Source organism: Equus przewalskii, chromosome 1 (assembly GCF_037783145.1).
Source record: "Equus przewalskii isolate Varuska chromosome 1, EquPr2, whole genome shotgun sequence".
Classification (NCBI taxonomy): Eukaryota; Metazoa; Chordata; class Mammalia; order Perissodactyla; family Equidae; genus Equus; species Equus przewalskii.
In genome coordinates this window covers 150,300,397-150,317,500 of record NC_091831.1, presented here as the reverse complement: position 1 = coordinate 150,317,500, position 17,104 = coordinate 150,300,397, and the positions used below count along the sequence as shown (strand labels likewise).

At 34.7% G+C, this 17,104-nt stretch overlaps 1 protein-coding gene across 2 annotated transcripts in view; it reads left to right on the top strand.

Annotated features, from left to right (window-relative positions):
* SPRED1 (sprouty related EVH1 domain containing 1) overlaps positions 1–17,104 on the top strand; it is a 118,944-nt gene that overhangs the window by 54,891 nt on the left and 46,949 nt on the right. For both annotated transcript variants that reach the window (XM_070625661.1, XM_008534205.2), the window contains one exon: positions 305–479. In XM_070625661.1, the coding sequence (XP_070481762.1) occupies positions 305–479 (175 nt within the window). The remainder of the gene's footprint in view (positions 1–304; positions 480–17,104) is intronic.

Here is a 17,104-nt window from a genome sequence, read left to right as displayed (position 1 = left end):
CTTCATAACTTGTTCCATGGCAGTCAGATGTGCTTGAACTACTCAAATGATGAATTGAAATGAGAGATCTGTAGTCTTTTATTTTGAGGTTAGTCTTCAAAATGAAGGTTAACCTTTTAAGTTAGTTTGTGGTTTTTGACTTCTTTTAAGTAGGTTACTTTCTGTGAACTATCATGGAAACAGTAAACACTATTTAGTTACCACACATTAACTAATGTGGTCTTTGGTTTCTCAAACAAGACTGACAGCTTGACTGTTCTTTGTTTATGGAAAAGCTAATTTCTAATCTTTGCGTCTATTTTAGTAATAGTTATGCACGAGTGCGAGCTGTGGTGATGACCCGGGATGACTCAAGTGGCGGATGGTTACCACTTGGAGGGAGTGGACTAAGCTGCGTCACTGTCTTCAAAGTCCCTCACCAGGAAGAGAATGGCTGTGCTGACTTTTTTATCCGTGGAGAGCGACTCAGGGACAAAATGGTAAAAATAATGCATCTATTGCTGTAATTTTAAGATTCTCTAGAATAAACTGTCTATTTAAAATTATGATTATTGCACATTATGAGAATTACTTTTGCCCAGGATAAATGATTATATTTTCTGTAGTTTGTTTAGTGTTAAAGATAGTGAAATGTGCCTGTTTCTTTGCAATTGGGACTAATATTAATGTACACGTGTTAGAGGGGAGCTGCGTTTCTGATTAGGTTTAATACAAGAACATTCATGAATAGTCCCTCTAGTTATTAAACCAGGTGCACCCTGCCTCCCCTTCTCCTCGTTATCCCCTAGACTGGAGATTGGCAAAGTATGGTCTACAGGCCAAATCCAGACCTGACACATGTTTTTGTATGGCCTATGAGTTAAGAATGGTTTTTACGTTTTTAAATAATTGAAAAAAGTCAAAGAGTAATGATTTGTGACACATGGAAATTTAATGAAATTTAAATTTCTTTGTCCATAAAATGAAGTTTTGTTGGAATATAGCAAAGCTCATTCATTTACGTTTTGTCTATGGCTGCTGTCACCCTACAATAACAGAGTTGAATAGTTGCCACAGACACTGTAAATATCTGGCCCCTTACAGAAAAATTTTGCTGGCCCCTGCCCTAGATTCTTGTGTTCTCAGATTTCTTATTTCATTCCCTATTAGTCTAGTTATTCTAGACTCATAAGACTACCTGGTGGCCAACCTAATTTTAACACTGCTATCTTCCACTCCAACAAGTGTTTCCTTACATCTCTGTATTTTAAAATTTGAACCTAACCTTTGATAATGTTAGATATTTACTCTTTTAATCCGTGTGTAAAGCTCTTCTTCTTTACTTTGTTTGTAAGCCAAAAAACAACTCTAATCATATCTGAAAAGCTGAGTAATGTTAGTGTCATTCCTGCATCAAGCAAAAGGAGAGCATGCACTTAGAAGCAAAATGAGAACAGAGTGCCAAAAACTTCTAAGACTCTTGAGAATAACTAGAATTCCTTTTAAATATATATTTGTGGATAGTTTGTGAGCCCACGTTGCATCTATAATCTTACTTCTATTGAAAATGTATTTTAAGTTCCAAATAATTCTTTCATATATGAACATTTTGAATAAGCCTACTTTCAATTTGGGTTCTTGGTTTCTGGGTATTTTTCACTAAATTATTTCAGTAAGTTAGAAAGTAGTCTTATTTGTCTGTGACCCGGTTTCTGCCTCAGTTAAATGGAGACTTAGCCTCTATCATCTTGAAAGCCTTCCAACTCTAGTTTTGTGTGAGTTTATGGCTCACTCGTCACTATGTATCTCAATTAACCAAAGTGTGGTTTTAGGATTGTTGGAAACCCTAGTTTGAAGTCAGACATGTGTATAATAAGTTTAACACGTCATCTCTGAAAGTTTAAATATTTAAAGATGGTTCTTGCCATGAGTAAGATGGTGACTGGCATATACGGATGCTTATTTGAAATAAGGTTTGTAGACTTCTAAGAAAGAGCTTATGGTGATCTGTTCTACTGGTAGTGTTTTAAAAGTAATGCTTTAAAGAGTGTTTGTAAGTCAGAATACTGGTAACAGTAGTGAAGAAGAAAGGTGGCTTTTCCCAAGGGTGAAAGAAGCACTTTGGTAGAAGACTTTTCCAGCCTTTAATTTCTGATTACTTGTACTAAAAATGTCTTGTTAAACTTCCCAAAGAGTTATGTTTCACTCCCTTTTTATAAGAGGCACAAATAAAGAGCAGACTGACCAGGATTTTTTCAGGAAGGCAGTATTTTGTGTGATTGGGTCAGTACTCATTCATTCATTGGTTCATTCAGAGTGATCAGAAATTATTTCCTCTGATGCTTACCTGTAACCTGCTTGTTTTTATGATGCTTCTGAAGGTAGGGTTTATTTCCCAGGTTGCCCTTCTGATACTCTAAATTAGAGCTTCCCAAGCTGTGTGCTGTGAATACATCTAAGTCGCTGAGCCTGCAGGCTGGTTACCTCTCCACACTAGCAGCTCCTCCTCTTTCTGGTTGCCTTATAAATGCTTTTTCTAAGTGTGTCTGAGGAAAAAGTTGGAAAGCTCTGCAATACATAATTGCCTTTCATACTTTCTTTTTTCCCTGCTTTATCTCCCCAAACTCCCCCGTCCATAGTTGTATATCTTAGTTGCAGGTCCTTCTAGTTGTGGGATGTGGGACGCCACCTCAATGTGGCCTGACCAGCGGTGCCATGTCCACGCCCAGGGTCTGAACCCTGGGCCGCGGCGGCGGAGCGCGCGAACTTAACCCCTCGGCCACAGAGCCGGCCCCGGCTTTCATACTTTCTTGATGGTTGAGAAGGAATTCAAAAGAAACACCAGACGTTGGTGTTGTAGCCCAAGATAATGGAAGTACTGCCTCTCTCCCAGACATGAGGGGATGGATGGAGTGGTCTTTAACAAGGATAGATTCTCAGAACCACTTTTCTTCATCTGTGTGAATTGCATCCTTCATTTCCTGATAAATCTTTATATCCTTGATTTTTTTCCCTTTAATTCTTTAGTAGAAGTTAGTGTTATCTTGGATCACATTTTTTTTTTACATGCTAATTAAAATTTAACTGTTAATTTGTATAGATAATCTTCATGATAGAGCTCCACATTCCCCGTGGTAGAAACTTTCTCCTTTGCATTTTTCCTTAGATACAGTGGCTCTTCTCTGTTTGTATAACACTTCTATTTTATGGGCAAACATTTTACCAAAGTGTTTACCGTATATATAGGTAATATTATTTGACCATTTTCAGCTAAATTGTGTGTGATATCTAAATTTAAAACACTGAATTATAATACACCTTTACAGACTTTATAAGTACCTGAGTAAATTGTCAATAATGACATTAAAATTTTGCTAAAAGATTTACTCAGCAGTTTTTAATTACAATCAGGGATCTAAAATAGCTATTTTTAAGTTTACGTTGTAGACAAAACACTGCAAATTTACTAATTTAATTAAAATTACCATGCTTTTTAAAGCACATTATGTACTAAGAGATGACAAAAAATGGAGTAGGCTACCTAGAAAGATACAGATCCTACTGTATCTTTACAACAACTGGATTACTTAAGACCGTCTGTGAAAACAAGAAAAAAATGCTGCGCTGTTATAAGATAGATGTGATTGTAAACTTAAGAGTGAAAAAGGTAATATTGAAATGAAGAAAGGAAAAACAAACATTTCAAGTTTAGAGAGTTGCCAAAGAGAGTTAAGGAATTTTTTTTGCAGATTAATAAGTGATTAGATTGTGGATAAAAAGTGGTTTATAAAAATTAAAATACCTATAAGGTAATAGTTGTGTTATTTAAAAAGGCAAATGGGGTTTTTAAATGGGGTTTCTTTCCTTATGTTAGAGACTAGAACAAGTTTAGAGTATTTGTTTTCTAGGAAGGATGTAAAGTAATTATAAGATAGCAATATCTGTATTAAAAATGAGACCTTCTTTCTATAGTGGGAAACCTTAAAGACCAGGGAAGCATCTTTCTGCCTTGGATTGCTTTGAAAAAGTGCCAAACAGCAATTTCCCATTGTGCCTCTGTGAATTATTTCATTTGTGAAACCTCAGTCCTTCTGCAGGACTCTTCCTCCACTAAAAACCAATTGCATTAACTAGCTTGTCCCTTAGGATTCAGCAGCTCTGTCACTTGAAAGATAGTAGTTCTCATGTTCACCATAATATCACAGAGTTAGGGAAAAAAGTGGGAGTGGGAGTAGAGCTGGTGTCAGCATTTTTGTGTTTTTTATTCCCCTGCAGAGTATTACTCTATCACCCACTTATATGAATCCCTTTATTGACACGGTACCATTCAGATCAACATCCTCTAGCTTTCATTTTTTGTTTAGTGACCTTCGCAATTCCTTCCTATAGCCAAGTTTTCCCCATCTGAGCCTCATCATCGTTCTTGGCTACTTTTCTTTGCACTGTCCTGACCTCCTGGTCTTCGTTTCAGCGGGCTGCTTTCCTGAGTCTGGTTGTTACCCAGAACTATTCCATTTGAGGAATTTTACAATTTCCTGTCATTTCTATTTTATTCCCCTTTTCTTGCTCTGCATTTTCATGCTTGCTTTATTACTTTTTGCCACTATTTCCACCCAATTTCACTAGAGTTCTTCTGGCTTCAGTATCTTTTTTATTATTTTCTTTTTTAATCCAGTCTAAGTTTTTCTTGTCAATCATTTAAACCACTCTATCATTTGTATTTCAGTAAACAATATGTTGCTGAGTTTTTTACCTTTCCTCGCACTAAGGGAACTTCATTGAATCTTATTAAAAGAGAATATTTTCTTTTTACAAGTGAGTCTTTCATGCAATAAATATTTATTGAACAGTTACTGTGTGCTAGACACTGTTCTAGGCACTGGGGATATTTAAATGAACAAAGGCGGAAATCTCAGTTCTTAAGGAAATAATATTTTCTGGTGAGGGACTAAGAAATACCGCAACAAATAAGTGAGTAAAATGAGTTATATGCTAGACAGTCCCAGCTGCTAAGGGGAAAAACAAATCAGAGAAAAGAAGTATAGGGATTGTTTTATGGGGAGAGTGGATAGAATTTTAGATAGAATAACCAAGAAAGGGCTTACTGAGAAGGTAGGTGTTAACATTTGAGTAGAGATTTCTAGTTATGAATAAGGCATTGTATTCTAGTTTATATGTTCAGATTTTCAAATCTTGAGTAAAGTAGAAAACTGTATTGCTGGTTAAGTTCTTCTGCTATACTATATAACATCTATCTTGGACTTCTTGTGGATTTGGTGAATGGTGTCAAACTGTGCATCAATAGTAGTCATAAACCTAGCTATTTGTGATTCCTCCATTTATTCAAAGAAGTCTTATTTACTCTTGATTCTGTTTCATCCTTTTCATCTCTGCCCCTCTCTTATCTTGCCTGTATTAATGCAGATAAGGCTTATAATATTTTTTCATGGCCTAGTTTTACTTATTCTCTCTAGCTTCTATATTGCTTACCATACTGAACTTTCTAAAGCTTGAGTCTAATATTTCTTTAATAGTTCCCCAAAATTTCCTAGAGACAACTCCATCTCCTTATCTCAACGCAAAAACTTTTATAATCCATCTGCCTGTTTCCCAAAGGCAATCACTTCCGTGTTGCCGCCTTACTGAGTTCAACTCATGGTTCACCAGAAACATGCATTGCTTAGGGCAATGCCCTCCCCTCTTTTACATTAACTAAGAAACTATAAAGATAGCATTTTAAGAATTTATGTGGAATAGAGAATGTAGACAGCTTACTGAGGAAATGATAATGGCAGGAACAGTTTCTTTTATATTGTCATGGTAGGTCACAGATGGAAAAAATAGGAAAATTGAATTAGAGAAAGCACCTGGGGCAAACCAGTTTTGCTGTGAAGGACTGGAATTGGAAGAAATGCTAATAATAATTACATTCATCTAATTCAAAACTTACTTGTTCATTTTAGGGTCAGTCCATTTAAAAGATAATAAATTCAACTATTAATAATTTTTCTCTACAGCCATGAATTTTGTGACTTTCTCCCAGCAGTTGTTTTACAGCAGTTAATTCTGAATATTGCCAGTATTCCCTGAAGAGAAAAAACCCTGCCTCTTAGCGTTTCTATTCTCATTCTTTTGGAGCCACGTGATAGCTGTTTCCTGAAAATTAAGATTTAGAATGCGTCCCATATTATCTTCCTGGCTACTTTTATTTCCTCTTTTCAGAAAACTTCAGCTTAACACTTACTTCAGCACTCTCTTTACTGACTACACTATATTTCCTCTTTATTATTGAATTGTTTATTTTAGGCTAACATCACTCCGTTCTTTCGTCATTGATTTATCCTGGTTGATCTAGTCTATCAGGCTCCTCAGGATTGTCTTGGCTTCATCTTTCTCTTTTATACCTGATTGTGATATATTTCGTAATATTTCCGTTACGTCCCAAGTGCTATTAAACTGTTATAACAGTTAATAGCCTCCCTAATAGCTAAATTAAAGTCTAAATTCTGTTCTCAAATTACTGACCTTACCTGTTAGCTTTCTAAATATTTCCTCACTGCTTTTGCTCTATTAGAATCTAAATTATAATCTGAATGTAGCATGCTTTTAATTGATTGGTTGACTAATATTGTTTTAATTAATCAACAGCTGTTTGAGCCTTCCATGTGCTAGACTTTTTTTGTTTTTTGGGTTTTTTTTTTAAGTTTAAGGTGTACAGTACGATGGTTTGATTTAGTCTTGCATTCCTCTACTCGGGCTGCCATAACAAAATACCATAGACTGCCTGGCTTCAGCAGCAGAAAGTGATTTTCTCACAGTACTGGAGGCTGGGAAGTCCAAGTTCTGGGTGCCAGCTGATTCAGTTTCTGGTATGAGCTCTCTTCCTAGATTTCAGAAGGAATAGAATTCAATCCATACACTTTCTATTCAATTCTACTGATTTGTTGATTCTTGTGTAAATAATATACTTTTACAGTTATTTTATTTAGAGTTTAATATCTGCTAATACTGGTTTTTCCCTTGTTAGTCTTCTTTATCCTTTTTTTATATATTTCTGCTCATTCTTTCAGAACCCTAAACAATTTACCATTTTTTTCATATAGGTGTATTTGTTTATGTTTCTTCCTAGGCACATAAAAATTTTCATGACTTGTAAATGATTTTTTCTCCTCATTTATGCTGTCTTTTAAAGCTCATTCATGCAACTTATCTTCTTTTTGTGTAGCACTAGCCAGAACGCAGAATAACATTAGATGATGTTGGTGATAATTTTGGCTTCTTTGTGAATTTAATGGAATTTCTAGTGTTGCACCGATAAGTATGGTGCTAACTGTTGTTTGGACATGTCCTTAATGTCTCGTAGGTCCCCACCACCATAATTTGATACTGATTTTTCTGAAATCTGGTGTTGCAAATGTTCCATAGACTTTTGTAATCTGATATTTTTATTGAGGTAATTGTAGATTATTAATTGCTGTTGTAAGGAATAATATACAGATTCTGTTACCTTTTACCCAACATTTTGCAATGATATAGTATATCACAACCAGACTGTGTATTCACATTGATACAATTCATCATATTCAGATTTTCCCAGTTGTACTCATTTGGGTTTGTATTTAGGTCTATACAATTTCACCACATGTATCCACTACCACAGAAAAGATACAAAATATATTGTTCAATCACCATAAGAATTCTCCCTCCTGTTACTCTTTTATAACCACAGCTACTTCCCTCTTGGCCTGGCAGTCACTCTTCTGTTCTCCATTTCGATAATTTTGTCCTTTCAAAAATGTTATAAATGAAATCACAAATATGTAACCCTTCAGAATTGGCTTTTTTCATTCAACATAGTTCCCTGAGGGTTCATCCAAGTTGTTGAGTGTATCAATAGTTTGTTCCTTTTTATTGTTAAGTAGTATTCCATGGTATCTTTGTATCAAGGTTTGTTTCACCACTGACTCATTGAAGGACATCTAGGCTGTTTGCAGTTTTAGGCTATTGCAGATAAAACTGCTATGAACATTCATGTACGAGTTTTTCTGTGAATGTACTTTTTGTTTGTCTGGCATAAATGACCAAGACTAAACTTGCTGGGTTGTATGGTAGCTTTATATTTAGTTTTATAAGAAACTGCCAAAGTTTTTCCCAGAGTGGCTATACAATATTACGTCTCCACCAGCCATATATGAGCAATCCATTTTCTAAGCGTTCTCACCAGTATTTTGGGTAGTCACTGTTTTTTTTTTTTTTTGGTCATTCTGATAGGTGTGTAATTGTAGCTCATTGTGGTTTTAGTTTGCATTTCCCTAATGGCTAATCATGTTGAACAACTCTTCATGTGCTTATTTGTACCTTCTTTGGTGAAATCTCTCTTCATGTCCTTTGCCTATTTTCTCACTGGATTGTTTGGGTTTTTTGACTTTGAGTTTTGAGAGTTCTTTATATGTTCTAGATACTTAGTATTTTGTCGGGATCTTTTTATCTTTTCCACAGGGTCTTTTGTAGAGCAAAGTCTTAAATTTTGATGAAGTTCAGTTTATCAATTTTTCCTTTCATGGATGATGATTTTGGTGTCGTGTCCAAGAACTCTCTGCTTTGCCCTCAGTCCTGAAGATTTATCCTGGGTTTTTTTCCCTGGATGTTTTATAGTTTCACATTTTATATTTAAGTCCGTGGTCCCTTTTGAGTTAATTTTTATATAAGTTGTGATATTTAGGTCAAGGTTCATTTATTTCGCCTATGCATATCCAGTTTTTTCAGTACTGTGTGTGGGAAGGATTATCCTTCCTCCCTTAAATGACTTATATACTTGTTAAAAATCAGTTGGGCATTTTTGTGTACGTTCTCCGTTTTGTTCCATTTCTCTTTTGTTTATCCCTTCATAAGTATCACACACTGTATTACTGTAGCTATATTGTAAGCCCTGATACTGGGTAGAGACATTTCTCCCATTGTGTTCTTCTGTCTCAAGATTATTTTAGCTGTTCTAGGGTCTGTGCCTTTCCAGATCAATGTTAGAATGATCTTGTCTATGTCTGCAAAGATCCTTGCTGAGATTTTCATAGTAACTTTGTTAAACCTGTGGGTCAATTTAGGGAGAATTGACATCTTTACTGTGTGACTCTTCCAATCCATGATGTGGTGTGTCTCTGGTTAGGTGGTCTTTGAATTCTTTCATTAGCATTTTGTGATTTTCAGCATATAGATCCTATATGTGTTTTAAGAATATACCTGAATGTTTCATTTTTCTTGGAGCGGTTGTAAACCTTATTGTGTTTATAATTTAGTACATGCTCATTGTATGTGTATAGAAATGTGATTAGTTTTTGTGTGTTGATCTTGTATCCTGTTACCTTACTGAATTATGAGGGTTTTTTGTAGACTCTCTGGGATTTTTTAACATAGACAATCATGTACCTACAAATACAAACAGTTTTGTTTCTTCCTTTTCAGTCTGTATGCCTTTTATTTCTTTTTCTTCCATTATTACAATGACTAGAATTTCCAGTTCTGTGTTGAAAAGAGTGGTAATAGTGGACATCCTTGCCTTGCTCAGATCTTAGTAGAAACACGTTGTCTTTCATCCTTGAATATGATGTTAGCTATAGGGGTTTTTTTTTTTATAGATGATCTTTACTGAGTTGAGATAATTCTCTGTTCCTAACTTGCTGATAATTTTTATCATGGTTGGGTGTTGGAATTTGCCAAATACTTTTTCTGTGTCACTTGATATAATTGCATCTTCAGCTTATTGATGTGGTACATTACATTGATTGCTTTTTGAATGATGACCCAGCTTGTGTACCTGGAATAAATTCCACTTGGTCATGGTCTATAATCTTTTTATATATTGTTGGATTTGATTTGCTGCTATTTTGTTGAGGAATTTTGTGTTTAAGTTCATGAGAGATATTGGTTTGTCATTTTCTTTTTTGGTACTACCTTTGTCGGATATTGGCATCAAAGTAACACTCACATCATAAAATGAATTGGGAGTTGTTCTCTCCTCTTCTGTTTTCTAGAAGAGATTGTGTAAAATGATGTTAGTTTCTCCTTAAATATTTGGTGGACTTCTCCAGTGAAACCATCTCAGTGTAGAGGGATCTCTTTTTGAGAGTTCCTAAGTTACAAATTCAATTTTTTAATGGTTATAGGACTATTTAGGTTAACTGTTTTATCTTTGGTTGATGATAAAACCAAAGCTCTTGGTTGAGTTTTGATATATACGATTTTCAAAGAATTGGCCCATATCTTCTTCCAGGTTGTCTAACTTATGAGTATAAAGTTGCTCTTAGTATCTCAATTATTCTTTTAAAGGCTATGGGATCTTTAGCAGTAATCCCCTGTTTTATTCCTGAAATTGGTGATTTGTATTTTCGTTTTTTATTTGCCAATCTTGCTACAGCTTTATCGATTTTATTGGTTATTTTTAAACCAGATTTTTTCATTGATTTTTTTTCTCCTCTATTTTCAATTTTATTGACTTTTGTTTTTTGTTATTTTCTTCCTTCTGCTTGCTTTGGGGTTATTTTGCTCTTCTTTTTCTAGTATCTTGAGGTAGGAACTTGAATTATTGCTTTGAGCCTGTTCCTCATTCCAACATCCATACCCTTTGAAAGGATTCAGTTCACCGTAATAGAAAGGTTTGAATTTATAAAGTTTAATCTTTAGTATATTCTTTTTTTTTGTCTACTTCAACTCAAAGGCTGAAGATCTCCAACTATCATGTTTTTGGATATTCTTGTGTTTCCGAAATGTTTTTGTGTTATATAGATATTACTGTATGAATCGCTTAATAAAGGTTCATGTCTGTTAAATCCTTAGATCATTAACATTGATTCCATCAGAATTGTATGGGCCCCTCTCCAAGTTATGCAGATCCTGTTGAGGGAGAAGAGAATTGTTTAAGCTTGTTTAGTTTAATTCTGGCAGTTCAGAGGTCCCTCAGCCAGTAGGGGTTTGGGAAGGAGACAAGTAAAGAAGCTGGGAGTATTTTGTGTGCCCAGTAATTTTGTGATCTTCTTTAGTGTGGCTACTCAGAGTTAGTCAGGGCAGTGTCCTAATTAGAATTCAATTGTGACAGTTCCCTCCCCTCTTTGCTGGTAGTAATCACCCCTAAATTCTCTACAGAGGGTGGCCTTCTTGCTTGTGGCTCCTAGTACTTGACCTGTTTCCCACAGGCGCTGTTCGAATCCCAGTGGATCTCACCTCCCGTTCCCTCATCCCCTCTCCGTCTTATTTTCTAGTGATTCACTTTCTTTAATGGTTTCAGGTCTCTAAGGGTTTTCTAATTTTTTTCAATCAGTTTTGGTAAATTATAGTTTTTCTAGGAAATCAACTATTTCACTTAGGTTTTCAAATTTGCGTCATAAAACCTTAAATTGTATTCTTTATTAGTTTCTAAATCTTTGCTGTACCTTCAGTTTTGTTCCCCTTTTCATTCTAACATTGTTTGTTTGTACTTTTGGGCCTTTTTTATTTGTTCATTTCACTGGTCTTTGCAAACAATCAACTTTTAGCTTTTAATTTTTAATTAAACTTTTAATTAAATTTTAATAGTACAACAACTCTTATACATCTTTTACTCAGTTTCACTAGTTTTTAACTTTTGCCATGTTAGTTTTGTTCTCTCTCTCCCTCCCCCAGTACACACACACACACACTCTTACTTGTTTTTGAACTACAGTCACACATTGCTTAAAGAAACGGATACATTCTGAGTAATTTATTATTGTGCAAACATCATAGAGTGTACTTAGGCAAATCTAGATGGTATAGCCTACTACACACCTGGGCTATATGGTATTAATCTTATGGGACCACCATCATATATGTGGTCAGTTATTGACTGAAACAGCATTATGCGGTGCATGACTGTATTTGAAGTAAGTTGCATACATCCCAACTTTTACCCTTTACTACATCAGTGTATTTTTCCTAAGAATGAGGATATTTTCTTAGATAATCACAGTATAATTATTCTATTTAGAATACAGTACTTTAATCTACAGTTTTGTCAACTGTCCTAGAGATGTTCTTATAACATTTTTGTTCCTTCAGTACAAGATCACGTAGAATTTAGCTGTCGTGTGTCTTTACTCTGCTGTATTCTGGAGCAGTTCCTCAGTCTTTCTTTCATGACACAGACATGTGTAAAGAATGCTGACTGCCTCTCTTCTTTTTGTGGTAGCTGACTGTTATTATGCGAAAAACATTGCCGTTGTTTCTTCTGTTACTTTAAAACATTTTTTTTAAATATTCTAAAATCCCACTCAGCTCAGAACACAGCATTAAACACAAGTTTTTCTTAATAGAAAGTTGCTAAAAATATGTATTTGATAATATAATTTCATAGAATGCCTTGGTTTCCTTTATATAAAGGATACTACTAGTTTTTATATTGTCCGGAAAACAAAAAGTCATAATATGAGAGAACTGTTTGAGATACCAGCTATTGATTTTGGTTATCAAGTAATTTAATTTGAGTTTGGAATTTTTATTTCAAAAATGAACCTTGGACTCATATTTCAGAAAATTACTAGTAAATTTTTTTTGTCTCGTTACCAACTTAGCTTACTTCTTAGATAATACTACTTGTAAACATGTAATTATCTACTTGTAAGGTAGCAACTGTAATAAAGTACATAGTAGTTTGAAAGTACATATTTAATTTTACTCTGCTGTCCCAAATTATTAGTTGTTATTAGTGAAACAAAAATGCACTTGTACCCATTTTTGGCTTGGTCTATTTTAAATGCTTCTGGCAAACAGTCCAGTAATTTTATGGTGGGAGTTTTACTCTATATTTCCCAAAATAACTTGGAATATATCTTCAGAAGTTTTAGTTATTTAGTGACTGTGGCATTTCTTTTTCTTTCTTTTTGCTTCCTCTATAAAATATCCTAGAATTTCTTTCAGAAGAAGGAAAAAGGTTGGAGATTGAAATGTTTTCAGTACCTTTAGAATCCGTTCACTTAAGCTCCTCAGAGTGTAAACTCTTTGAGGTCCTGAGTACCTTTATTTATCATTCATACTCTCCCCATTCCCATCCTCAGAAAAGGTCTCCCCTCATAAATGACATACCAGCCTCTCATAGCAACTGTTCTATTATGGGCTCGTGGCATCACTTGGTGACCAACATCACCATTACTACTAATATTTATTGAAAGTTTACTATGTGTCAGGCACTATTTGAGTACTCTGTATGCATTACCTCATTTAATTCTCAACCGCCAGATGGATAATGAGTGGTAGAGACGGGATGGGACCCAGCTGGTCTTAGCTGCAAAGCCCACAAGCTTAATTAATTGCTACCAAATTCCTCTCACACAGAGCTAACATTTTTCTTCTTGGGAAGTGTATGTGTCCTGTTCCTGCTCCTTCTGTTATTCATACCTTGGTGACTTTATTTTGGACACTTTTCATTCATGTAAATCTCCATTCTCATTAACCACCTTTCTTCTTCGCCTTTCTTTTTTAACTCTTAGCCTTACTCTTCCCTCTTTCCCTTCATCTATATCAGATTTCAATATATTTATGCTAACAGTAGTTTCACTTTTCTTTCTATTTAAAGTTCACCTGTTCATCTGTATTTTTTTCATAAATAACATCTATTTAGCCTTAAACAGAAGAAACTAAAAGAATAAATGTTCTTTTTTGTTACCACTAGATTGAAAGACTAAGATCTTATTAAAATATTCATGGTTCCAGAAGTATTTATCTAGCCAGAAAAGAATTTTGACTTGTATGTCTTAACCAACTTAGTTGTGTTTAGATCTGTATAGGAATGCAAAGCTGTCCTACCAAATACCCTACATAGTTGTATTTTTCCTCCTTCATTATTACAGTCCCCTTCCTGAAGCTGGCTTCAGCCAGTCCCTTTGCAGCAGTTGTATTCTGCTCCAACCTGGTTAGGTCTGTTGGTATGTAAAAGTCTAAAAAAGGTTTTTTTGAGTGTAGTCAGAATAAACATTTAAGTGCTTTTGAATTTGTTGTTTCTTTTTCTAGTTTTAAAATTTTTCATTATATGTTTACTTTTTCCTTTATAATAATGCTTCATTTCTAATCCCAGTATACTTGTAGATGATCAAATATTCAGAAAGTTCTAGTACTGATTCTACAACATGACTCTTTAATTTGTTCTTCGTTGTTAATTAGCCACATTCTTAATGGGTCAGTTAAGGGTTATTGATGTCAAATTTCTTTGGCAGCATATTCTTTTGTAGTTATTCTTGTTGAGCCAGTCTTACATTTAATATTCATTTTACATTTGCTGTTTACACTCTTGATGTCTTTTCTGTTTAGTAATTTAATCTATCTGTTGGGTAGGAATGAGGCCAGGCCCACTGATCTACTTTTAAATTTATCTTTACTCTAATTTATAAATGTCCTTCATGGTTATCATAGAGGTCTGATGAAATTCATGTATTTCCAGAACTCCTTAAGCCCAGAAAGAAGTATATTCAACTATTAGTTAGAATTTGTTAAAGACGTGTTTCAGGTTTAACAACTGTATATAAAATATTTGTAAGATTATATTTTTAATGGTTTCTGGCATTTACTTTTAGGATAGTCTTAGCAGAACTTACAGTTATTCATTTCATTTTGTATTCTGGGAGAGTTGTAACTGCTTCAGGCCAGTAGAGTACCTTTTAGTTTACTATATTGGTAATTAATAGATATAACTCCCTATTGGCCAGAAATAATTTATCCTGTTACTTTATTTTTCCTACAGAGCAAATAACTCACCTGGTGATGTTGGATTGATTGGTTGTAATCTCTTAGCAGAAATGTAATTGCCGTTGTCTACAGTTTGTTTGCTAATTATGCCAATCATGAATGTGGTAAACATTGAATTCTACTTCCTATATGCCCATTACTATTAGAATTACCGTGTGTGGTGGGATGTGTAACCTCAATATTTACATGACTTAGGTGGAACATCTTCTTGCAAAGGTATTTGTGTGAGTCAAAGAGCTACTTCATTATCCTCCCCATTTCCTCAATGTATTTTAAAGCCCATTTTTAAAACTCACTTCTCTTTGTGTTTTGGGAGCCTCTAAAAAATAGATGCCCTTTGTGAACAAGTGGTAGAGATGAGTGTAGATCATGTTGAGATTTTATTTATCTGAGAGAAAATAGTTGGAATACAGCATTGGAAAATTTAAGATAGGGGTTAGTTCAGCAATATTTTCATGTGTTAAAAATTAATTTAGTGATATTTTCATGTAATAATAACTATAGGACCAAACTAGTTGTTTATGTCCTCCCCTTTTTTAACAATGGCAATTTAGCATCGTTTTCCAAAATGCATATTACTCTCCCACTGTTTAAGAATACAGTAAAAACGTTGCAGTAATCTATAACACCAATTTCAACTTCTTGAATTCCAGAATTTAATTTAATTATGAATTTTATTATTATTGCAAAATGATTGTTGTGACAAATAGTAAATTTTTACAAAATGCCATGGCAAAGTGCTGGCATGTAAAAGCCCTAGATACTTGTTCATTCTTTTCTAATACATGTAGAATCATCGAAGTGTAGGAAACAAAACTCTTCAGACAGTTTCATTACTTTGTCTCTAAGCAGGCAGGACAGAATTCAGTCACCTTCTTGGTTACTTATTTCAGAATTAACAAGACTTACTACCAACAATTGTTATATTCAGTGATATCCTGGTAAAGGTTTAACAATCAGCTCTCCAACAGAGGGGAAAAAGGCAATGATTTAGAGCATTTACATACTCCCACCATAGCTGATTTCAATCAATAAGACATGGAGTTGGGAAAAAGTGAGCAGTAATACACAATTATTTTTTCTTTTGTTACCTGTGCCTTTGGCATCATATCTAAGAAATCATTGCCAAATCCAAGGTCGTAAAGCTTTTGTCCTATGTTTTCTTCTAAGAGGTTTATGGCTTTAGGCCTTATTTAGGTCCTTAATCTATTTTGAGTTAATTTTTGTATATAGTGTTAGGTAAGGATGCAACTTCCTTCTTTTGCACGTGGATATTCAGTTTTTCCAGTACCATTTGTTGGAAAGACTGCTCTTTCCCCCATTGAATGGTCTTGGCACTGTTTTCAAATACGTCAAGGTAGTTTCCTTATGGTTCTAGTTTGTTGAGTGTTTTTATCATAAAAAGATGTTGAATTTTGTCAAATGCTTTTCTGCATCAATTGAGATGATCACATGTTTTTTTTTCATTTTGTTCATTTGGCATATTACATTGATCAGTTTTCATCTGGTGAACCATTCTTGCAGTCCAGGAATAAATCCCATTTAGTTACAGTGTAAATAGTCCTTTTAATAGGCTGCTGAATCTGGTTTGCTAGTATTTGTTGAAGATTTTTGGATCAGTATTCACAAGGAAATTGGTCTGTACTTTTCTCGTAGTGTCTTTGTCTGGCTTTGGTATCAGGGTAATGCTGGTCTCATAGAATGAGTTAGGAAGTGTTCCCTCCTCTTCAGGTCTTTGGAAAAGTTTGAAAAGTATAGGTATAAGTCCTTTAAATGTTTGATATAATTTACCAGTGAAGCCATCAGGTCCAGGATTTTCTTTGTTTAGAGGTTTTTGATTACTGATTCAATATCCTTACTAGTTATAGATCTATTCAGATTTTTCAGATTTTCAATTTATTTCTGACTTTGGTTCCTCTTTTTTTTTTTTTCCCTCCCCAAAGCCCAAGTACATAGTTGTATATCCTAGTTGTAGGTCATTCTAGTTCTTCTGTGTGGGGGATGCCACCACAGCGTGGCCTGACAAGCGGTGTGTAGGTCCCCACACGTGATCTGAACCAGCAAACCCCAGGCCACCGAAGTGGAGTGCCATGCTGAACCACTTGGGCACAGGGCGGTTCCCACTTATTTTTTAGTATAACCGTTTATAGCGGTACATTTCCCCTTTAACACCACTTTCACTGTGTCCCATAAGGTTTGGTAAGTTGTGTTTTTGTTTTCAGTCTGTAAGTATTTTATAATGTTGCTTGTGATTTCTTCTTTGATCGCTTGGTTGTTTAAAAGTGTGTTGTTTTACAAAATTTTGTGAATTTTCCAGTTTTCCTTTTGTTATTGATTTCTAACTTCATCCCGTTGTGGTCCGAGAATATACTTTGTATGA